The 25,759-nt window shown below is 27.3% G+C and overlaps 2 protein-coding genes across 16 annotated transcripts; both read right to left on the reverse strand.

Moving 5' to 3' along the window:
• Positions 1–849: 849 nt before the first annotated feature.
• Pbl (epithelial cell transforming 2 pebble) lies at positions 850–17,718 on the reverse strand. Of its 5 annotated transcripts, none has more exons than XM_076309288.1 (17): positions 17,425–17,718; positions 15,380–15,669; positions 12,395–12,605; positions 12,167–12,302; positions 11,868–12,077; positions 11,548–11,694; positions 9,507–9,641; positions 9,199–9,448; positions 8,736–8,863; positions 8,253–8,649; positions 7,713–8,153; positions 7,231–7,385; positions 7,023–7,108; positions 6,004–6,096; positions 5,133–5,307; positions 3,674–3,792; positions 850–2,639 (listed from the first exon to the last, which is right to left on the reverse strand). In XM_076309288.1, exons 2-17 carry the CDS (start codon positions 15,444–15,446, stop codon positions 2,597–2,599), a joined length of 2,793 nt encoding a protein of 930 aa, XP_076165403.1. In that variant the 5' UTR covers positions 15,447–15,669; positions 17,425–17,718; the 3' UTR covers positions 850–2,596. The 5 variants fall into 5 exon arrangements, with proteins under 5 accessions (XP_076165403.1, XP_076165402.1, XP_076165401.1 ...); XM_076309287.1 differs by having other exon boundaries at positions 17,206–17,718; XM_076309286.1 differs by having other exon boundaries at positions 17,202–17,718.
• A 1,293-nt stretch (positions 17,719–19,011) lies between these two features.
• On the reverse strand, positions 19,012–25,114 carry LOC143145263 (putative choline-phosphate cytidylyltransferase). Of its 11 annotated transcripts, XM_076308462.1 has the most exons (12): positions 24,103–24,402; positions 23,952–24,024; positions 23,695–23,883; positions 23,291–23,411; positions 22,493–22,600; positions 22,030–22,138; positions 21,811–21,927; positions 21,569–21,720; positions 21,271–21,492; positions 21,015–21,182; positions 20,575–20,696; positions 19,012–20,229 (listed from the first exon to the last, which is right to left on the reverse strand). In XM_076308462.1, exons 4-12 carry the CDS (start codon positions 23,375–23,377, stop codon positions 20,127–20,129), a joined length of 1,188 nt encoding a protein of 395 aa, XP_076164577.1. In that variant the 5' UTR covers positions 23,378–23,411; positions 23,695–23,883; positions 23,952–24,024; positions 24,103–24,402; the 3' UTR covers positions 19,012–20,126. The 11 variants fall into 11 exon arrangements, 10 of the variants coding, with proteins under 10 accessions (XP_076164577.1, XP_076164582.1, XP_076164579.1 ...); XR_012991645.1 differs by having other exon boundaries at positions 20,465–20,696; positions 23,952–24,403; XM_076308467.1 differs by lacking the exons at positions 23,695–23,883; positions 23,952–24,024; positions 24,103–24,402 and adding exons at positions 24,516–24,614; positions 24,929–25,114.
• Positions 25,115–25,759: the final 645 nt, after the last annotated feature.

The raw sequence follows: 25,759 nt of genomic DNA on the forward strand, positions 1-25,759 counted from the left end.
CATTAATTATATCTTTTACGATAAATAATTATGACAAATAATATAAATGTGCTAGTTAATCAACAGCTAGTTTGCTTCAGTTTTACATGAAGTTATATTTTTAATTTGCCCATGCACCGTGCTAGAAGATGCTGTTTGCCTCGTTAGAAGTTGAAAAGACCGTTTCATGGAAATCAAACATTGGAACAATAAGTGACACTAAAACCTTAAGAATCTAGTATAAGTTAAAAATTGAAGTACGAAGTGCTACCAGAGCATCCGTAATTACGCGCAAGAACGCACTTCGAGTGCTAAATGGAGAGTTACAAAAATATTATCCATGGATTTTTCTTTTCTCTCACACCAAAACATTGAGAAAATCTTTGTATTTAATGGTCCTTTCTATTCAAAGGCACATTATTTATAGTTATTGTACGCAAGTGTGAATAAGACAAGAACTTCGGTAATGAGTCATTGTAAAGAATTAACAAATTTTCATTTGCATTCCTTGCAATCTTCCAATTTAAATCACTGTATCGATTAAACAACAAAATTACTGGTAGATTCTATATTTTTTCATTAACAACACTGGAAACAATTAAAATGATAATTGAGCTTGAGGAGAAAAGATTGCAAAGAATACAGTACATTGTTATATCCACAAAGACTTCATATATAATCGATGTTTATGTTTCATAAAACAGTTTCCTTTCAATTCTTTAAGGTATTAACAAGTGTTACATTTATACACTTAAATCCATACGATTAATCAATTTGTTAAACACATTGATTGATAATATTATTTGTACAATAATACTACTATATCTTTTAATTTTTTTACTTTCGTAATGATATGTTTATTTTCTGCAATATAAGTTTTAACCAAATCTGTACGTTTTGTGTTTATGTTTCTTTTATAATATAACAATAATAAATTGTGTTAATTCTCTAACTTAATTATTCAGAATTCAGCCTTTGTACAAGACAACTGCAAAATTATTAAGATAATGTAAAAATTAAAGAAACTTTATCATGCCACACTATCATTCATGGTTGATGTACAGAGAAAGAAAAATTGGCATGTTCAGGGAGATTTTATTTACAACCAAAAGAAGAAACTGTTTAGATTTCTTATAATTAATGAAAGAAATACTTCAAGCAATGATGTGCCTTTCATTTTTTTATTAATATAATAAATATCTCCCAAATCTTATGATATGTTCGTTTAACAGACTGCTCATTGAGCTGGAATATTTACAAATATTTGATGTATACTATGGGTAGAAGGTAATTCTAGACATAGTATTATAATATGCTTCTTAGAAACAATTATTGTACATCCAAGTGATTACAACACAGGAAAGAGTGATCTTCATTTTGTACCAATATTCTATTTTTATATTTGTAATAAATCTCACAATCGTTCAAGATACTCGATAATTGAATATTTTAAGAAGATTTACAATACAAATAACATATACGATTAATATAATTGAAAAACGTACAAATATTTATACGCATATTTCAGACCTGCAGTCAAATTAGTGAAATATATTTCGTATTTAGTAAGAATATCTTGTAATCTAAATGACCAGCTACATATTTCAATGTAAATCTTTATAAAGTCAGCAGTTACAATAAATATATAATTGAAGACTTAAAAAAAGTAACAGTATTATAATGCTAGTAAACTATGGCTTTTTACAACTATTTTATGTTATATAGTACATTATTCAGAAGAAAGAGGTATTGATATTAACGCGATCAAAATCCTATTTTCTTTCACCGTATCATCGTTCAATCTTTTCAAAAATCTTAATGCAATGCAATTACACAGTTATAAGAAAGAAATAAACACACTACAATAGACATTTATTTTTAATGGAGCTACAATTTCCAGTGATATTATATCGTACACAATTTCGACGAGAGGGATAAAGGTTAAAGTGAATAAATCTGAATAAAATTAGTTCATCTAAGAAATGTATAGTTAATATTAATTTAGTGTATTAAATTAATATTACACATTTCCTTTTTCTTCTTCAATGAAGCATAAGTTGCTTCTGGATATCTTAATAACGCCTAAATGTATCTTATAGAATATAATTAAATGGCACAAAAAATTTCATTTTTTATAAAAGGGTTATCATAGTAAAATTTGCATTATAGCACTGGAAATGTAATATCCTTTTCCTTACTGTAAATTCAATTCCATATGTCATCTTAAGACAAAAACTTGAACTATCTAAATGTTACATATACAAAATTAACGGTAGATACGGTATTGAATACAGTGCATCGTTAATATATAGTTGTAGCTTCTTAAAGAATAACTGGCAATGTACATTTTATTTATAAAACATATATGGTTCTGTTGGCACATGGCAAGTAGAAAATTGTAATTTATTTATAGTAGTTTGCAGACACCATTTTTCTTGTGTCTATCTTTTACACGAATATTTTACAATTTCGTGGATTTCGAAGATCAGTACTTTGATCATATAAAAACACATGTTCCCATCAACGTTTCCAATCCTCTCTACTTTTTCATATAGGCCTTTTATTGATGCCAAAGAAAAAGGTATGATATAGTTGCATATTATTCATGCCCTGCACTTCAAAGTTCGGATTTGTCCTGCATAACTTCCTCTGAACAATTTCTGGAGGATAAACAAAGTAAAGTCAAAAAGACTATGGAAACATATAGAACAAAGACAACTGCACCAACTCTTATATCACAAATGAAAACTAAATACACTTCTATTAATTTCATATTTTATATAGGTTTCTGCAACAGTCATGTTTAACAAATATTGTAAACTGAATTGGTAAAGAGATTCATACAATGTTTTGCCATTTTAAATTAGAAAATGTAGCAAGCAAAATTGGTTTGCAATTTACCAGCACAGACAAATGCAAAAGAAAAACCTACAATAATTTAATAAATATGCATTAGTTAAGCTAAACATTAAATTAGTTGTTATAAAAACCTCCCAAATTAATGCTATAGGCACTAAATAGGCTCTATTATTAGTATCATTTCTACAATATTCTAAGTCAGTATTAGGTACTTATGAATAATCTTGATCTTGAGAAACAACAAAATTGCGAACATTTTGGTACAACATGAAAAAAATAATATAGAGGATTTCTTTCCACAAAAACGTATGTATATACAAACATCGATACCAGCGAAAAACATTAAATCTACGATCAAAAATAATTAATTACAATCTCGACACTACTTTTGCAAAATATGCAAATTTCATAATTTGTTACAATAGACTTTCCTTGACCGACATGAGTATTTTAATCCATAACGTAAGTTACAACAAATTATCCATAAATCTTCATTCAAATCTTTCCAGACGAGGTAACAACCTTCTACAAGACATTTACATTCTATTTTGTAATAACAACTTTACATTATTCTAAATGTACATACAAGAAGTTTCAATCCAGTTCAAAATTAAATGACTATGCACATTTGCATAGTGATACATTTATATCAATATGTAAAAGATATTTACGTCTATGGATCTCACGTGAGTTTATAAATATTATGTTTTGGAAGAGAAATAAACTCAAAATGAAAGAAGTTCAAGGCACATTAATGATGAGAAAGTTGACTAAATGTGGTTATGCAATAGTAGCAAAAACAAAAATACATTGCTTCTGGCATACTAATTACAACCTTCTTAATGAAGCCATACTGAGGGAACTGCATTTGGCCTTTCGTGTCGGCTGAACCGACATGGGTGCTACTAGAACATCATCTCTAGATGGAGAGCTTGAACCACCATTACCCAGCTCCTGGAAAGATATATGAATATCCATTTATCCTATTCATATACACAATTCTGACAAAAAATACTCGAAACAATTGAAAGAATGAAAAACACGATTATCTACCAAAAAAAAAACTACTTAGAACACACAAGTAACATCTAATTCACACTAAATGTAATTTGTAAAAAAAAAAGGTAATTTATAAATCATGCAATTTCATAGGTGTAATGAAGAAAAAAATGCCTGTGTACATAGTTTTTCTCAGTGCAAATATATTTTACAAAAAAAAAGAATATGAAAAATACACAAGGGATCCAGCCTATCTGAGCTTTTTATTGCAAGCCATAACAAAAACAAATAAAAAAAAAACGAAAATCTATCAGTACAAAATGCCTCTATAAGAGCAAAATTAACTTTATAAAAATATAAATTTTTAACATCTGTAGAATCCGTTTTAAGGGTTTTACTTTACTCGTTAACAAGAAAATATACATTTCTATAGCTAATTTGTGACGCAAAGTATTTTGATCCAGTCGAAACACTGCGTGACGTCACGCTCCTAAAATGAATTTTGCCTGTGAAAAGTAGGACTCTATTAACCCTCCTCTCTACTCCCTTTCACGAGAGAAGACGTTAAAAGGTTATACTATTATTTTATACATATTCATAAATGAATGTTAACAAACTATTTAAAACATACTATATAATTTTGGAAATATTTAGTAAAATAACGCGCTATAATATACTTACGTGATGGAGAATAAAAATTTATCCATTAATATTGCATTGGCATAAACACAAAGTTAACAATTAATCTTGTGGCAGAACAAACCGTAAAAAGACATATGGATGAATTAATGTAACTCACGAAATAAAAGATTAGGTAATGTATTAAGATGGATATAAGGTATTAGTGTATTATAATATATATACAATAAATAAATCTTTTGAAGCATTTGCATGATGCTTTAAAGTGAATGGACAAAAAAGGAATATATTAATTTAATTCGATGTTTGAAAGTATGCAAAAATACAATATCAAATATTTATATAATCTCATATTGTCAAGATATATGTAAGAGAAATAATATTAAAAACAAGTATGAATGATTTTGTAGCCATGCATTTAAGCGGATTCAATTAAGAAAGGACAAAAATTTCAATATAAACAATAGTAACTGCAATTCAAAGTTAAATAAAAATTAATGAAAGAGAAATTCTTATAAGTAAAAAAATTGATTTTAATCAATATTGAAGAGATAACAATCTCCTGTCGTGAAATGAAAGTAACCAGGGAGAAATAAAAAAGAAGCATAAGTACATAGCAAAAGAAAAATACATGCGATAATAAATTGTCAACTAACGTTAATATTGTTGCAACTAGCAAGCCGCATCTGTGCAAGTTGTTGACTTGCTGGAGTAAGACTATTGGTTGATCCAAATGGCGACATCATTGTTGACATTGCTCTTTTCAATTTGCTTGGGGTTTTGTTAAAACTAAACGCTCTGCCGACTTTCATCCTTGTACGAGATGCAAACCTGAAGAAAAATATTCATTATAAATTTATTTAAATTTTATTTTGCAGAAAAACGAAAGCAACATCGAAACTTTACTTCCCCCAACATTTATTCAACTATATGAAAGAACATAGTTCATCTTTTTTTTAGAATTTATGCTACTAAACAGCGTAAACAGAGGGAAATAAATTTTCCAATTGATAAAGGAATTAGCAAACAAAATTTAAAAAAAATCCCAAATCTTATTAAACCAGTTCAAGTAAATATTATACCATAACTGTTAATTTTAATATACATGCAAAAGCCATATTATAGTTTATAAAATTTTCTACATGCTGACCTACAAGAAAGAATTATGTCATAACTGTCAATTTATACTATAAATATGTAAACGTGCAAATGGGGCTCAATTTTAAAACTGATGACTTTTAAATAATTATTATAATTTTGTTTACGTTTTGTAAAATAAAAACATAAGTGATCGAAGTATATTAATTAATTGGTTTGTGAGATGTACCAACATTTTAATTGACTGATGTTAATCTAAAACAGGCTGATATTATCAATATTAAGCTTGAACTGGTCAAATTGTTTTCGCAAAACAATTGAACTTTTATTTTTCAACTTCAAAGAATGAAACCGAGTGATCCAAACAAGCAGGGAACAAAGGACCAAAGCAAGTAAAAAAAAGATAATCAGCCTGGTGCGAAAACTGACGGTAGTGGGACATGTAACGTGGTTTCACACATGCTATTGAGTAGGAACACATACGGGTCCATATACTCCAGGTAAAAATTATGAAATAGGCTCCTGCAACCAAACGAGTCGTCGCCCCATTATTTTTTGTTAACATGCAATACAGGAGAAAAACGGTTTAGAACACCTAATCATTTTTCCTCTCACAACTGTGCATATTGCTCATAAAAAGGTGTTTTTAATTTAATATTTCTATATCAATTTTTTAAAGACATTCTAAATATGAATATCATTGAAGAGCCTAGAGTTTAGTAAAACTTAGTAATAATACGGCTAAGCTAATCTACGAGAACAGAAATGCTACATAGTAATTACTTTTCTTAGTTATATCTAATAGAATTTCAACTTTTCTAAATAAAAATAGTATATATTACAACATTCCTCTACAAAACTGTAAGTACTACTCTCATGATACATAATGCAATTTAATGTTCAAAAATATACAAGGTGGGTTATATAAAACCAGAATGTAAACTACCTATATTTAACTTATAATGACACATGATAAAAATCATTTTTTTTCAATTACAAATTTTAAAATGTCAAGTATATTTAGTTTGTTTTTTAGTGAAATCTATATCTTATTTTAACATAGATAAAAGGAGTATGTAAAGATGAATTTATTTATACAATTTGTTGTATCGTCTTATTGAAAATGTGGAAAATAGAAGACATTTTAAGTTTTATTGTCTATGCAAACTAATCTGCATATTGTATACATCTTAACAAAAAATGTAAAACACCTGAAAGATCTTAAAATTTTGAAATCTGTTACTATAAAATAAAATTATTATTACAATATTGTACACTATTTCAAAGCCAGTATGATCATTTTTAAAATTTTTTTAGTCTAATAGATGACACACTCTGTATATGTAATGTATAATATGTAAAAAACGTACTTACAGTTATGAGAGAAGCACAGTCATTTACAATATTAAAACTGTATAAAAAATTTAAATTAATCTTTGACTACTTACTTAAATGCTTTACTTAATGTTCCTAACGCTACATCACTTGTGTCAATTTCAAGCTGATGTGAATCTAGACTTATCAGGAACGTATCCTAAAAATAAAGATAAAACAAGCTGTGACCAGTAAATTTTGTAATAAAATACTACTAATATAATAAAAAATGAAATAAAATGTATAGAAAGTAACATATGTTAAACAAATATTATGACTTACCGCATCAGCTTTACATACTGTATTAGCCATTTGCCTGCACAAAGTCCGTAAATAATTTGTCTTATTCACTTCCTCATCTGTGATGGTAAATGAGAACAGTTTCTCTTTCAACTCTTGATTACTTCTCACCATTAAAGCAAATACTTTATGACATTCTATAAGTGTACAAAATAAATAATATTTATACAATACAATTAATTTGTAGTTCATAATCAATTTAAGGCATTTCTCTATCATATAAAAAATTGAAATAAAAATTAACATCAATGTTATACAAATTTATACGAAAATTTTTAAAGATAAAATTAATTTTACACATAAAGTGTGTACTATGTTTGAAAAACAAAATTATAAAAATTATTCATTTCCAAAAGGAAATTGAAATTTTAAACGAAAAGTATATTTAAACTAAATAATTGAAAATAACCTGGTACAAATTTTGAAACAAACAGGATTGATAGTATTATATATTACTAACTTACCATCAGTTTCTCGTATATCGACAACTTTTTTTATTGTACTCAGTGATAACATCTTAATATGTTTGTAAGGTTTTCCTTGACTTAATTTAGTTGTATGTAATCCATTTGCGGTATTAGGACTCTTTAACGAATTAAAGGCTTTTGATCTTTTCTTACATATTTCAAGTGTATCGGTAAACAGAAACAAAACTAAATGATCACCACGCCCGCTTAGACCCTCACTAAGTTCCATCACATCGCATTTACCAATAAATGATCGATGTGAAGAAACTAAATGCGGTGGACAGTTGTCAATTTCATTGAAAATGTCAAACATAACTAATTGGCCCTCAGTTTTTCTTTTATCTTCATTTATATAAGTCATGACTTCCTTAATACTGCTAATTGATAACTCCAGTGCGCTATGATCTGGATTATTTTTATTTGTATGTTTAAGGATATCTATAATACATAAGTATTAATAACCTTTATTATTATTATTATTATTATTATTATTATTATTATTATTATTAATTAAATAACTATAATTAACAAACTTACCGTTTAATAATAAACTAATACTGGGTAACCTTTGTACTGGCTTAATCAGTAACTCCTTTAAGCTTTGTCGACCACATTCAGGTTTTGTCTGACAAACCTTCAGAAAAGCGTGAAATCGAGATTTGTTTTGATCACACTGATCAAGCATGTCCTTTGTATTTTCGAAGAAGTTGACATATGGTGGGTACGCCTTGACTAGGTCAGGTGCAAACTTCAGAAATATATTACCTATACTAATATCCTCCAACCAATGCGTGGCGCTGTATCTTAATTCTTCTAACATTTTTTTATGAACTTCATAAATTGGTGGAAAATTACCAAATATAATTTTAGCTTCTGTACCATTTAATAATTCGCCGCTTGTATCTATGAGATCTTCCAATGGTGACTTAAATAACTAGAAAAATAAATAATGTTAATGCACAGAAATACATATATTCACTACTTATTTCCACATAGTATGAATCAAAAAAGAATTTTTACCGTCATAATTGTACTAAGAATGCCAACATAATTTGATTCTGTTTGTACCAATTCTAAGAAAACTTGATGCCTGGGTGATAAATTTTTCCTAGAACTGTCCGTGTTAACAGCTTCCACTTCTGGAATATCTGATAGTTATCAATAATTCAATTTTATATTATCTTCCCCTTCATATGGTTCATATAAAAATTTACTAATCGTTAGAAATATTAAGTTGAAAAATTTGGACTATATGTGCTGTTAGAACGATAATGTTAAAGAAAATAAATGTAAAATGTATATCACTGTATTAAACAAAGCAAATGAACCACAAAGGAAGAGAAGATGTAGTAGGATCGTTAAAAAGACATTAAAATGTTATGTATATGACAACTAATAATTATAGAAAATTTTCAAAAACTAAAATAAACTTAGAAAAAAATAAAATATAAAAAGCTATATATTTAAAAAAAAGGTAACTAACCATCAAGTAATGGCTTATCTGGACTTGCTGTGCAATCAAGGAAACTTCCACTAACACTTAAAAGTCCTGCATCACTAATGCTAGATCGTCTCTTATGCAGAGCTGGTGAGTCTGCACCATTTTGGACCAGACTAGATAAAGTTTCTGCCAAACGTTTACGTTTTCGTCTTGTAGACGCTGTACTCGGAGTTGTAGTTTGTTGACTATCTCGTCTAGCTGATATAGTTGGTGATAGAACAGATTCCAAGTACTGGACATAAAATAAACTATTAAATAAGAAATTTATCTAATAATCTTAATAAACTTACATCTTCAAATAAATACTCCTTTTCATCAGCTGCACCCTCATTTTGCACAGATGTCCAAAACCACTCTGCTTTTACAATATGAGCCCTCACAGAAGCTAAATCCGGTAATACATTTACATTTGATTCATCCACAACCTAAAGTAAAAAAATTTAGAGGTATATAATTAATTTATGTTTTTCTAATAGTTCAAACAAGTATGACAGATATATTAGAAACACATAATAAACACAATATTTTGTTAGTTTTAACAATACAATTAGACAATTATAATAGAAAGTCTATAGTGACGTAATATACTGTATAAGTTGAAATATACTTACAAATAATAAAATACTAATTACATAAATATCCAGTATTAGCTACTATAAGTGTAAATACAATTTGATACATTACAAAGATAACATGACAAAGACATAACAATTTACTATATTTAAATTACTAAAAGTTATGTGACCTACATGTAACACACATTATTAACAAATACTTTGTTTCTACATTTGCATTTAATACTTTTGTACTCTCATTTCACATCGTAATTTCCATAGTATTCTTAAAATTTGGTTGTCTAAATTAACAGTAAATGAAATAAACAATCAATCTGCACTTCCACAACCTATAAAATCCCATAAAAAAAATAAAGATACCGAGGATACGGGCATGTCCTCCTGTTTCTCCTGTTTTATATGATCATCTTTTGGAGCACAAGTTTTAGAAGAAACATTTGAATGTTTTCCATATGATGTAAAAGTACTTCTTGAGCCATGTTCAGAATTTGATAATTTTGTTATTTTTACAGGTGCAGGAAAAGGACTATGTAAAGGAGTATACCTCTGTTTCTGATGATTTTCTGGAATTTGGGGATCTGAACTAACAAGCACATATTGCTTAAACATTGGAGAAAAATTGAAATGACTAAATTTTGACAAAATAGATGAATTTAATTTATATGTGCTTAAAAAATTTTTTTTTTTTGTTATCTGTGTAGATGAATTGTGCAAAAGAGAATCATTAAATTCTGAGTCATACCGCTTTACTAAATTAGGATGAGAATACACTTTTTTAAATTTGAATTTATCTGGAGAAGTGAGCTTATGAATTGAAATACAAGATTTAACTTTTCGCCATTTAATATACTGTCTGGGAGTAAAAATTTTCCTATTAAGGAAACAAAAATTTTGTGTACAATGTGTGTTTTTACAAGATTTTGAAACGTGACTTTCACTATCAGGACATTGTTCATTTATATGTTGAGTAACTCTTTTCTTACATAGTGTGGAAGACTTGAAATTATATACTCCTAATTGAGTAGATGTATTTTTGTTATCAGTGTTTTCATTTGAAATAACATCAAATATATTATTTCCTAATGTTCTACCATTACTAATTACTGAAGATGAAAACGTAGAATGCATATCCAACATTGTGGATGTTAATGGAATATTAGTTTGCTGTGATACAGTTAAGGCATTTGTTTGTATTGGATTATGTGGATACCTTGTAGTAGACATATCAATACCAGAATCAGTTTGTGTTACAGATAATTCAGACATATTATGAGACTCATTTGGTAAATTTGTATAATCATATAAATTATCATCCATACAAATTGCTGAATCTTGACTTATATCATTTGGTATGGAGTAATTGAATTTATTTTCTTTGCATTCAAGATATTGTGGTATAGAACAACAACAACGATATGGAAAATGTTTGAAATTTTTTGTCAAATTTATATGACTAATATTGCTAGTATATGAGGAATTTACTGTTTTTATGTTAGGAATAGTATTAGTATATGGATTGTAAAAAGTAAAGGAAAATGGTTTTATTTTTGTATAACGGTGTGGAATATAATTAGGATTTTTAGTACATGGTAACATGTCAAATGTATTGTTGAATTTCTTGTATTCACGACTTCCTATGTCTGTTACCTAAAGAATTTAATGTCCTCTTATATATTAAATGTTTATGTACATGATACTAATATTGTACACTGCAAATAATAGGTGTTAGATATGAAATATTTTATTATAAACTTACCACATGTGTGCAATTTGGATCATCTATTTCTGTAGATTCACCACCTTGCTGTTGAAGAACTTCACACATGTGACGTTTCTCTTCATCAGGAAAACCAAAGAAACATACTTTTGCACCAAAAAATGGTTTTAGTTTATAACTTATGATCTGTATAAACATAACATTTTTGTCATGTCAAGCATAAAATCTTGAAATCTGGTAAAGTTCTATTACATATTTTCTATTTTCTTCATCTTTATCACATACATATTAGTAAAAATAACTAATAAAAATAAAGAAAAAAGAAATTATTAAATAATTATTATTAATAAAAGTATTACCAGATCTTCATTATTTCCATAATTGGAAATATCGTCTTTGGCATTCCATAAAGCTGCCACCCAATCCATTGACATTATGGGAACCCGAAATGTAACAGCATATCTATACTTATCTCCACCGCAGCAATTAGCAATGAGATGCGTCACCTTTGCACCCATTTCTTTTCTAATACTTCCACCCATGTTATGGATCATGTTGATCAATTTAGTCTGTGATGATAAAATTAGTATTATAAAACTACTTTTTGTTTATTCAATTTTTTAATACACTAAGTATAAGTTTATACTTTGACACTAACCAATTCATCCTTTTTCCTAAACCCAGTAAATACTACTACCATGCCTACCATAGCTTGCGTATACATTGGTCTATTAATACTAGGTAGTGAGTCCTTTCTTTCTGCCAATTGCAGAAGTGCTGTCGGTCCCAATATTCTATAATTTGTTAAATTAAAACAACCAAAAGTCAGATTCTTTTGTTTATTTTTTAACAAATTAAGAAGTATATGAAATTAATTACAACAGACCTATGGGCACTTTTATGAAGAGCATCGTATTCAGGTCCCTCAAACTGTTTTAATATAAAGTAAGTACAATATGCTGTATCTTCTATATATTCTAAACCTGTTTCTGATTTAAGAACAGGTACACTAAACTGCTGAGCAGCAGCACCAAGTGCAGGATCATCGCAAGCTGCACCAATTAAGCATATCCTCTTTTTACGTGGTATAATCACAGCTGAAATTAGAATAAGGTAAATAATATTTTTTATATGCTTGCTTTAATATATGACTGTTACATAATAACCTATTATACTTTGCAATGTAAATTGTAATTTGTGATTGTATATAAAATGCTGTCCAGTAGTCGTAGTATTCTACAGATCATTGTCTATGGTTCAGTGTTCATGAATCTTGATCAACCATATTTGGTCTACATAAAGTGTTACAAGTTGTTTTTTAGAAAGTTGTTAGGAATGACAACAAAATTTTGTTTTAGTTTCATAGAATTCTTGAAAACCTATTATATGACATATAAAACATTGCAATTAAATGTCTCAGAGGACTAGAAGGTGTTATTCATAATTTTATTAAATGGTATGATACATATTCTTGCATTTATAGATAGCTCATTTAAAAACAAATAACATTTATTCAAAACATTCTTTCCTACTACACATGATTTAAAAAATAAAATGATAAATAAATTTTAAAAAGTACATTGGAAGGCATTAATTAAAATATTTTATGTTGTTGAATTTTAGTTTATTAAATGTTTAGAGTAATCTATCTATTATTTATAAATAAATATCTAAATATCTATTTCTACAAATTTATTCATTACTTCCTGCATCATGGATTTGTAAGAGAAACAGACACAAATGTTGGAGATCCTATATTCCTATTCTCTTGTTATGGTAACTACAGATATAAAACAGGTATTAAAACTCTATAAAAAAGTCTAAGGCATAGCATTTAGTATAATTTCTTCCTAATTTTTGCAAAATAGCAACCTTAATATATTGATCAAATGTTTTAAAAGTTTGTTAGCATAAAATATAATTATCATTGTATTTTTGAAACGATAGATAATAGAAAAAAAGGTTTCAAATAAATGATATTTCTTATTAAATAAACTATCCAAGAATGCAAAGATTTATGTACCACTTCATTAAAAAAAAATGACAGTTGACATTCTTTTTTCTCTGTAAAATGTCCAACTACAGTCACACAATAAACTTCCACAAACTTTGCGAAATAACAAAGAATTTTGTCACTCCATAGTTTCTAAAAAAATAACTTGTGACACTTTATTTGAATTAACCTGTGTAAATGTATATTAACTAATATACAAGCTATTTAGGATATTCTTAATAGTCTTTTTCAATTTCACTCAAAGGGAACCATGAATGGTCCAAAAGTATATAGCTTAAATACTGAATGACTAGCTTCTCAGCAAATCAAGTACTGTTTCTAATATGATCCTCAACAAAGTGTAATATTCAAAATCAGTTATTTGCTCATATGTGGTGATATAGTATTAGGCTCCTACATGTTCTTACTTGATTAATTTATATCTGTTTTATTTTATCCAATGTTAACATATTCTTTTATTCTGTTGTATACTGTATAGTAATTCAATCATAGATAATTTTATTTTATTAATTGAACTTGGTAAAACCTGTCTATCATTCTTGTTATTTTTTTTTAGACTACTTATACTAGAGTTGAAATAGTAAAACATGATCTAATACCTTATCTATCAAAAAGCTAACTGAAAAATATTTCTAATTGTTACTGGTTATACATGATATAAAAAACTTATATTATATCATGTTTATATCCAAATGTTTTAAATATTTTAAAATAATTTTATAATATCCCAATTAAAATAATATAAATATTTTTATAATTAAAATCAAATATACTTCATAAACTTAAATCATTATAAATTATTACTTTCATTTTATAATTAAAACATAAACATATTATAGAGATTTATTAATTTATACAATATGTGCTATCCATATAAGTCAATGCTAATTTTTATAACACTTGTTACATAAAAAATTTCTAATGTTACATTTTAATAATAAATAATTATAAAACATTAAATGAATATTTACAATAATATCAATGAATCACTAGATTCAAATAATAGTCAAAGTTGAAAGAAATGACACAAGCTATGAGTGACGATTTATAAATATAATCTACACAACTGACAATAAAGAAAATCCTTCTATATTCACAAACAAAGGCTGTATTAATACCTATTGTTCCATGCCTAATCTTATTTCATATAATAGATATGAAACAACCCTCTTGATCCTTTTACTTTTCCATTTTAGGTCCCCCATAAATAATGACTGAGTCAAAACAAAGGTATATGGGCAGAAAGTACCTAAAGTGACATTCCATATTTACTTATTAGTTACTTATTAATTAATAACAAAAAGTTGCCAATAATAATTTATAATTTTTTTTGTAATGTCCATGTCGTTCAAATATAAATAAATTATTACTATAAAGAATGGGATATTTTGTAAAATTATGTAATATATTTAATGATATAATGCACAACAGATAACATTTTTTCGTGTAACAAAAATTTATTCATATACGTAATTAACCTTTAAATGACACGAAAGTAAACACAAAACAAGAATACGACATACCACAAAAAAGCTTATAAAGGTATTTCGAATTGATAAATTGTTCGTTTCTGACGTAATTTTGGAGAATAAGCCAAGGCCGAATTTATAAGAAACCGTTGACATCCCTCCCGCGTAAAGTTCAAAACATAATGCGAAAATGTTTGGCGAGTAACGCATATTATATTTCAATTTATCTATGGATTAAGATAGGTGACAGATATAAGACACGAGTATTGTCGCGTGAGTTTTGATAAAAAGTGAGGTAGGGTTAGTTTGTGCTGTGCCTAACGAATACGTATCGTTTAATATCGTACATCAGACCTTAAGCACAAAATGACAATACTGACGGACTTACGATCACTTCTAACTGCCTCTTCACTATTTATATCACTGATACTGCTATGAACGCTTTGCTCTTCCATTTTGGCCGTTAGTTACAACATCATTTCAGTCGTACGTTCTTCTTCGTACTGATTATTGGGAGCGCCTCCTATAGGCGAATCCAGTGAGAGAAAGGACCCGGAAAAATAAGGTAGAACAGTGGAGCTTGATGGCGCAGTGTATAGCGCCCTTGGTATGTACGTATAAACGAAACCCGAATTCAAATCCTGAACAGGTCCCCACGTGAATCTTTTTTTACAGATCCTACAGCACACGAGAAACTTCAGATATGTGTGTGTGCGCGTGCGCACACATGTGATATTACATTCGTATCGGTATTATATGACGTGTCAAATTTAAAAATTTGTCATATTGTTTTAATGTAAACGATACTTTGATTTGTTTGTGTTACTACCGTTCTCAGTCTTAAATATTGGTAATATCTTGATAATTTACAAAGTGTAAAAATTAAAGCATCAAATAAATGAACAAAATAATTATTTTCAAGAAGTAATTCTACTATTTTGACTAGTTAAAAAGTAAGTTAACGCAATTAAGTATCAATTGTAATACTTTTGTAAAGTAATAAAATATTTTTTATCTCTAGTATGCTAAGGACAATGAACAAATAGTAACATAGTTAAAAAATTTTCAAAAATGAAAACTTCAGATTTCTAAAGTTTCATAAAAAATATTAAATAAATATATAAATAAAGTAAATTGTTGTATAAGAACTAAAAATTTGATTAAAAGAGAAGAAAAAGAATCATATATTAAAACAAATAAATAGTAAGAGGTATTAATAAATATATACTAATTATTACTAAAATAAATTAAAGAGAATTTCTCATCGATCATACATTATGCAGATAAAGTCCGAAATAAAAGAATGTAATTTATACAGTTTTATATCTTATAAACTTTATATTTTTAAAACTAATGCTTTGCATGTTAATAAATTGCTGAAAAATATTTAAACAATATTGTTTCGTAAATTAAAAGTATGAAATAATAAATTAAAATTTAAATACAAATGGAATAGAAGAATAACATGTACAAAAAAAAAAAAAATTTTTGACTAAAATTTATTAATTATAATTAGTTAAAAGATAGAAGTAGTTTTATATTGATATGAGGTTCTTTGAATAATGTAAGAATTGAAAATTAACTGTCGTAAATGGAATATTATCAAGAATAAAGTACATAGAACTTTTGAGGGAAAGTTTATTGTCTTTATACAAAAATTTTAGGAAGATAATTATACAATTTTTAATAAAATAATAATGCTAAACATGTTACACAAATGGTAAAATATTTGTTTAAAGAAAATACTCTAACTTCATTTTTCAACTTTTCAAAACCTAGATCTAAATTTGACAGAACATTTAAAGGACAAATTAAGTAGATAAGTACTTCAAAACCAATGCTTTGTGAATCACAATTTGTATTAACCTTAAAACAAAAATTATTAGCTTCAAAATATAAGAAAAGTTAACATCTAACATAATAATCAATAATCTTTTAAAAGTGATAAGAACATAGGATTCTCTAATCTCTAAATAATTTAATATTTGGACAGCATAATTTATAATCGTATATTAATGTCAGCTTAATATTCAATACTTATACACTGGAGAATGCTCTCATGTCCGTTATTAAAAATAATATTTGATTCTTTACATTAGTATTGTAAAAAAAGTTAATAAATGTGTTTATGTAGTAAATAAACGTCATCTTCATTTCTATTACACTATTTCTCTTCTGTTAAATAAAATATGATACGTCAATATAAATACCAACGCGATTGTATATGCTTGTATATTGGCACTAAATGACACTTTCTACTGTCGGCGTTTATTTAAAATCCATTATGAATATAATTGCAGTATGATCCACTGTGTTTCCTTGCGAAGTTCTACACGGAAATTATGGAGTTGCACGCAATCATAATTATCAGTAGTACCGCATTTTTTTTACTTATTTCCGTCTTTTCTTTTCTGTATTCTTCTACCCACTTACTACTGCTCACTCATCGTTGAAATTCTGCTTCTTTTTCCACTTCTAGCACGCACACACAATTAATTAATTTCACTCACTTCAGATTACGTATGAATAATTCGCTGTATCGTTCACAAAGAGATTAATCAGTTGAGGTTACAATTAAGATTTCATGCGACAGAACTATAATTTATAATAGAATTTAAAGACAGTTACATATGCGTAACATTCTACAATGGAAGATTGTATTTTAATATCACTAGGCGACCTTAAATATTAAAAAATAGTATCAAACGAATACCAAGGACTGCACACGCTGTTAACACTAAATTAGCGTGAAGTTATCGGTAATGTTAAGTGTCCTGTGTACCAATTTGTATCGATATCAATTACGTGTTTCTATATTAAAAGAAATTAGTAAATTATACAAATAATAATAATTTCAAAGTTGTATACTTATCAATTAATAAATATATAATAGAAAGTCACACTTTATTATATGGCAGAAAAAATTATATAAAATTAAGTAGCTCAAATTATGTTCTTCGAGCAAAACATTTGGTAACATTGACAAATCTTCGCCATATTTCTTTAGTGAATAATTTGAGTTTTTGAAACGATAGAAAATCTATATAAATTTTAATGATTACATGCACTTACTCATTGAAAGAAATAAAAATTCAAAATTTAACAGTGCAATACTCAATGGACATTTAAGGAGATAATAGGAATTACACTTCATATTTCTACACATTGAAAATATACAAATTTTATCAATAGTTTTTATTACAGTCAAAAGTAATGACGTGTTTACATTGTAAATATATGTTATTGACAATGTAATAAATTGTTCATAAATGGAGTATTTCTAACCACTTATACTAAAAGAAAACACATATACTCAAAGGATATAAATATATAAACTAATTTTATAGTGACCTATAAATAAGTCAAAATACATTACTTATATTTAATACACAACTGATTAATCTTATTCAATGAATCTCACAAACAATTCGAAGTATTTCACTAAATAACTTCTACTAGTTTATAACCTCATACAAATAGCATGGAACACGCATGTTGATTATTACATTTTGTGTTCATATTTAAGCAGACATGACGTCTGATATTACTATGGATATATTTCGCTTTAAAAATATACAATTTAATTTTGTATTGTACATGATTTCTAATCTTAAAGGAAAAATTTTTAAATTGCATAAATTTGTTTCTTTGCTTATAGAACTGTGCGTGTCCAACCATTATGAGATGCAGATATTAAAAAAGATTGCAAGTACTAGTCTTATTACATGTTACTAATTTATGCACCAGAGAAACAAAGATTATCATACTTTAACAATTTTCTTACATGCTTTAAAAAGGCACATTCTATATGTATTTAAATTAAAGATATCGAACTCAAACACCATTGATACATCTTAAGAAGCAGAAAGTTATTAATTTATACAAACATACATTTTGTTTTATAGATGGTCTAGATTCGTTCGACTTCAGATTTATATCTGAAGCTCACCTAACATAGTTAGCCTGGAATTATACATTATTAACAGAGTTGGTACATACCAAAAATTAGAATAAATAATACTTGTATCATACATTTTATCTATATTTATCAAAATAGATCATTTGAAAAATATGTTGAACATTTATTTGAAAATTGAAGTATAATTTAATATATACTGAAACAGAAGTATTATTGACTGTATGCAGGGTGAAACCCGTAACATGGTAATTTCAAATAACTTGTAAATCATTTGATATATGAAAAAGAGTTTCGAATACGAGTTGCATATCTTCCAGAGGGACATACAGTACTGTAATCAGTTTTAGATTATTTCGCTTTTTTATTGAGATTTGAAAGTGACTTTCAGTTTTTGAAATGGAATGACTAATAATTCTTGCTGTTACAAACATTGCAAAAGTAAGACCTTTTTCGTGTACAACTTACTAAGCTTAATTGATTAAGAATATCTAACATCTAACAAGGACTGTATTTACCAATATGACCTGCTATCATTAATGTAAGATAATTTATGTGAGAATAACTCACTAATTATTTATTTTAGAATTTTGAAAAAATATGAGTCACTCCATTTAAAAAGCTGAAAGTGACCTTTATATCAGTAATAAAAAAAAAAAACAAAATAATACGAAACCAATTATAGTGCCTCTGGAAACCACATGATATTTATTTGAAATAGTTTTTTGTACAACAAATAATTTATTTGATATTTGAAATCGTCATATTACGATATTCCCCCTGTATATAACATTATTTAAGTAATTAATTATGAGGTAACTTGTAAAAAATGTTATACAAAATTAGTAAGAATTATAAAATTCAAAATATATAATAAACTATCGTTCGTAACATAGGAATCCTTAAAATTGCAAGTAATGAGAATAAAAAATTCTTGAGAATAGTCGTAACAGGCGTATTAAATTTCTGTATGTCATTGTGTATATTAATAATACATATTCTAATCTATATATTATAATTTATAATTGAATTGAATTTCTACACCATACAGGCAATTTTATATTATGTATAGTATGGAATCATACCATACAAAGACTATTAAGCATAGCATTATAATTCATATCAGCAGATTATATGGCTGTATGAAAACATCTCTATACATTCTTGAAGAGATTATACAATATATTTGGTTAGAATGCTATTCTGGGAAAATAAGTTGTTATTTGGAGTACAAATTTTCCACCTCATCGTCGCTATAATCGTCGCTTAAGTAATAATTATTCCGTGAAAATTCGAAGCGACCAGTCTTTTTTGGTGGTGGACTGTAACATAATACAAATACATTAATTACAAACACACGATAAATATACATGTTTGCATTTCACATTTGCATTCTATTTAAACAGAGATTTTTATGACAATACTATACAATATTTATATTGAAGCACAGAATAAAGAAAATTGAACGCACCTTCAACAACAAGCATTAGATTACATCGTGTATTATTGCTTAAAATTAATCTAATGTATTTAACAACATGGGGACTGTATACTAACATAACATGCTGCAAATGGGTGGTGTGAAGTATTGAAGGTTTTCATAGAGAAGCAGTACAGAATGAAGAGATGTTGCATGTTAGTCAATTGACTCGAATGCTGTGATGTACCTTATCTGATCTTCATCATTATTGCTGCTATTACTGCCATTTGGACTGCCATCCCTTTTTGGACTTGCAGGAGGAGATAGCGCTTGCATCAAACGACCTTTACTTTCGTTCCAAATTGTTGACTATCAATAAAAAGAAAGTAAAATTTTATACCTTCTTTTCAACTTTAATAATAAATATGTAGTAATCTTATAATACACATATACACATTTATAAATAAAGAATTGTGTTTTGCAAGTTTTTTATAGTAAATATATTTACACTTGTAAATCTATTTCCTTAAAAGAAGCTTGATAATTACTGATTGACATTGGAAAAAATAATTAATTATCAAATGATCAATATATTGTTTATTTCATTTTAATGCATATTTCCTAATGTACTCTTTATATTTATTACAAAATAATTACTAACACAATTTTTTTGTAAATACTACTCACCAATCTGCCCTCTCTGCCAAATAATAGTAGAAAAGCATCGATAAAATCTCGAGATTTTTCTTCCCATTTGCTAATCATATCTATACGCTTTTCACCAATATTTTCTATGACACGTTTACCTTTATCTTTTAAATCGTCGAATTTATTTTGTAACCGGAATTTCTTTTCCTACAATGGTGGACTATTTAGCATAAAGTGTATATACATATGTATATAGTCATAACATTACACACACACTTAAGTAACACGAACTTACACTGAGAAACGAAACATTAAGTTCTTTGGCACTATAACCTCGTGCAAGGTTTCTTCTTACATACATATCATAATCTTTAACTATTCTGGCTACAATATCTGATGTGGATACTCCTTCTGTCCTTTGTGTGGCTACAAACATGCCTTTAGCTTTTAGTGCAGCATAAACGTCTGTACTATTATCTGTCATGTAGGGTATGTCATCATGCGCTACAAAGTCAATCTGCAACAATAAGCATTAATTTGCTAATATTCCATAAACATATCTACAAAAATAGTAATTATATAGTTGATTTTACCTTATGTTTTGTAAGAAATTCATCATCCAATTCCCAAGGAGCATCTCTAACTACTTCATCAACATATCGACAATGTCTTACTGCATCATACCTTTCAATATCTGTCATGACAGTTCTCCCTTTCTTACTGTGTGTTAGTTCATCATTACAAACTGCAGTATTATACAAATTATACATTTTATGCTATATTACATAATTTTTCACTTATTACATTCAAAGAAATTAAAATTAATTTTCCATACCTCCCACAATCAGGTATACATTAGGGAAAATATTTTTTGCTTGTAAGAGTTGTCGTGCATGTCCTTGATGAAATAAATCATAAATACCATCTGCATATACTCTGACTTTTCTAGGAGCTAAATATAAATCACATTACTTATCAACATCTTAAATAAGGTTTTATAATTTTTTGCTATTATTTGTTACAAAATATTGCATTGACTTTTATTCAAACTAACCTTTACCACCTTTTGCCATTTTTAATGTAATACGGATATTATAATCACATGCATTCCTTTCAGCAAGTGCTTCAGGATCATCGCTAAAGGGAGCTTCCTTAAAAATCGACTGAAATGAATTGATTAAAATAGAAATACAATAATAGGAATTACATTTTGAAAGCTATGTGAATGTGTAAACATATATGAATATAAATTATAATTAACAAAAATTAATAAAGGTAAGCATTTGTTTAGGAACATCTCCCTAATTTTTAAGCAGTAATAACTGGAGCATATAATAACAATTTATTTATAAAAAGGTCAACAATACAATTGGTTGGTATATTTTCTGTTTATTGCATTTTAAATACAACATACATAGAATACTTTTATTTGTGTTTAAAACTAAAATAAAAGTTTTTGAATTTAATTGCATGTTTAATATGATTAAAATTATTAAAAAAAAAAAAATTAAACTCACTGGAAGTTCTTTGTGGAAAATAGAAATTTCACTATTATATTTTTTCAGTGAAATTTGACCTGAGTCATTATTTGATGTCCTATTGGTCCCCCAAGTCATTGTCACCATCTGTTAATGTTTTTAAAAAATGTATTTTATAAACAATGCTAATTAATTTAAGTGACAAATTTCTTGTATACCAAATTTTAATAATTTTGGTGACTATTCCACAATTTCAAACTACTTTTTTTTTAATAAAATAAAAAAATAATTTTTTTTAAATTCTTTTTGTTCCAGTTATATTGCAAAGTATAATATAATTCAAACCTTATATTAATGTATTTGCTTGTGAAACATTCCAACAAGACTATTTAAAGAATAAAGTATCTGCAATATATCAGTTCAGATATGTTGATCTTACATCACGTCATGTCATTATCATTAAAAATACATGTTTCCACATATTGGTTATGACATTAAAACATATTATCTCTAAATGATTAAGGATTACTTTCTGATCTTACAACTTGATTTACACATAAACTTTGTATTGTTTGAAGTAAAACTAACATATAGAATAACATTGTATATAATAATATTACACTGATAATATGTTCTAAAATCAAATATTAAATATAATAACAATTATTTATCAATGATTGGATTATGTTTTTTAATTCACAAATGCCTTTAAAATATATTAAACATTCTTTGTATGAAATGCTAAATTATATTGTTTAATAATGAAAACAAAACATTAAAATATAAATAATATAATATTAAAAATAAATTAAATTTCAAATGTACAATAATACTCACAGAACAAGATGCATCTTCTCCATTTTGAATATTTGAAGATGATGTAGAATTCAACATAGTTTCTTCTCTAGCACGCTTTCTAGACATTTTCTATTGTGCCAATGTCAGGCCCATATAAATCCTGTTAAAAAAACATACAGGATGTTAATTTATTTTACCATTACTAATTATATCACAATGCAACTATTTAGTAACACAGGGTTTGCGTATATTAAGTGTAATAGAAACAGAAACAGAAACAAATTTGGAAATATTTATCAAAGCATTTTGTAAAATTTAATTTAAAATAAGAATATTGTTTAAATTAATTTAAAAAATATTAATTCTATTTAAATTACACCTAAACATGTTATTTTATACATATATTACAGTTAGTAACCTACAGAAAAGTAACAACAGTTTACCTGGTTTTTTTACATTATTTTAAAATTATTGACAAATGTCATTAGCACAGGTCTGTGCATGTATATCATTATAGTTTTAAAATTTGGTGTATATCAATCATGTTTGGTGTTATTACACTCAATTATTTAATGAAATTTTATAGATATCGTTCACTTTGTGCAAACCATTAACATGTCGCAAAATATGTTCTAAAATTAAAAAAGAAGAATACATGAAACAAAATGTAACGTAACAGTATGAATCACAAATACAATACCTGTGGAGTGATAATAATTTAACGATACAAGGAACGTTACAATAAGTAACTTGTTGACCCGGCTTTCGATAATCTGTCGTCATATGTACTTTTTATTGTTACATGTATTACCTTTTCAAATTTTAAAAACATTCAATTGAACTAAACGAACCTTTTCACGCCCTAATTTTATTACACACGACTACTACAACGACAAGTAACACGATATGACGAAAAATCGAAGAGTTCCGTTAGAAGTCTTGAATTTGTAGAGTTTGACGGGTTTTTATAGAACTTGTTTTACAGTATAACTTATGAAACAAATTAGTACAAGATGTAATAGATATTTCACTTTTTAAACCACTATTATATATTATTTAATAGCTGACCCAGCAGATGCCCATCACGACACTTGTCAGAGATATCTACATACTGCACGCGCTTCAACATACATCCAGGGCCGAATAACAGCACTATGAACCCCAGGTAATGAACCACAAAGTAGCGTAGTGTAGGTATGTGCATTTCAAGTTAAGAGGAACACGGGAATTACGAATGAGGGCAAGAAGCCGTATATACCAATACCTTTATTTAAATCTAGTTTTGTTTCCACATGTACTGAAAATAAAAGTACAGAAATACCATGCTCTCAATGATCCGAACCGGAATTCTCTTTCTTTGCATCTTTATTGGAAAAGTAAATGCTATTTAATAAATTTATGAGAATTAGGTTTGCCTAAAACTAGATAAAGTAATTTATTTTATTGATTGTAAGATAAAACGGTGATATCGATATTCCATCATTACATAAATGTCATTATTTTTCATTAGTTTATTAAATCGGGTCGAAAATGATTAAAAATTTTTACGGATAAGATCATTGGAATGTAGAAGTGACTTATTAGCGCAAAAAAAATGATCTTTTGAAATTACCGCGTAAAAGCCATTCTAGAAAAGAAAATGGCTATTTTCGAAACTTGTGCTTTAAGGTAACATACGTTTTCAAAATGACAGCTACGCCGTGTGTACTTCTTAACCACCGAGAAAAGGGAACTAACAATTGCAAATTGAATATAACACGATTAAATAAAAATCAATTCCACACAATAGATTATGTCACTTCTATTGTATAAAAAGCGCTTAAAATACTCGGTGTATGTGCATGCTTAGATGCTCACGATAGAATAAGCGCCGGATACGAAAGAGGGGGAAAATGACGACGTAATATCGGATGATCAAAAACGTCACATACATACTTGTAATATCACATGCGCATATTACGCATTTAATTAAGAAAACATGGTGCATGATATATTTGCTTCCCTTAGCATGCGTCTGTACGAGAGAATAAATTAATTGTTTTTTTATATTAAAGATGGGCAATCAATAATTTTATAATTATATTTTAAAGAACAGTATGAAAAAATTATAATTTTTAACAATAAACAATAGTGAGCATGATTAAAATAATCATATCTTGCGAACTTCGTTATTACGGATTCTATACGAAACATTTTAATGGAAATTTCCACGACCTCTGCAATAAATTACGCCAAATCACATTTTGGGCACCCTAGTTTTATAGTCACGTCGGTAAAACATTTATTCGAATCAATGTTGAAATAAGCTTATTCATGCACAATGCGAGATAATATTTTGTAAATATATCGCTCTTTTATTTTTAAGTAAAATACGAATTTGTAACAATAATAAAGTAACATTATTATTATAATGTGCAATACCACATTTGTTTTTAAGCTAAACCAATATTGAAAAAGACGAATTTTTTTGTAGGATAATTGTAAAACTCATGACTTTTATTTAGAAAA

This window comes from Ptiloglossa arizonensis, chromosome 4, assembly GCF_051014685.1.
Source record: "Ptiloglossa arizonensis isolate GNS036 chromosome 4, iyPtiAriz1_principal, whole genome shotgun sequence".
In the NCBI taxonomy this organism is placed as follows: domain Eukaryota; kingdom Metazoa; phylum Arthropoda; class Insecta; order Hymenoptera; family Colletidae; genus Ptiloglossa; species Ptiloglossa arizonensis.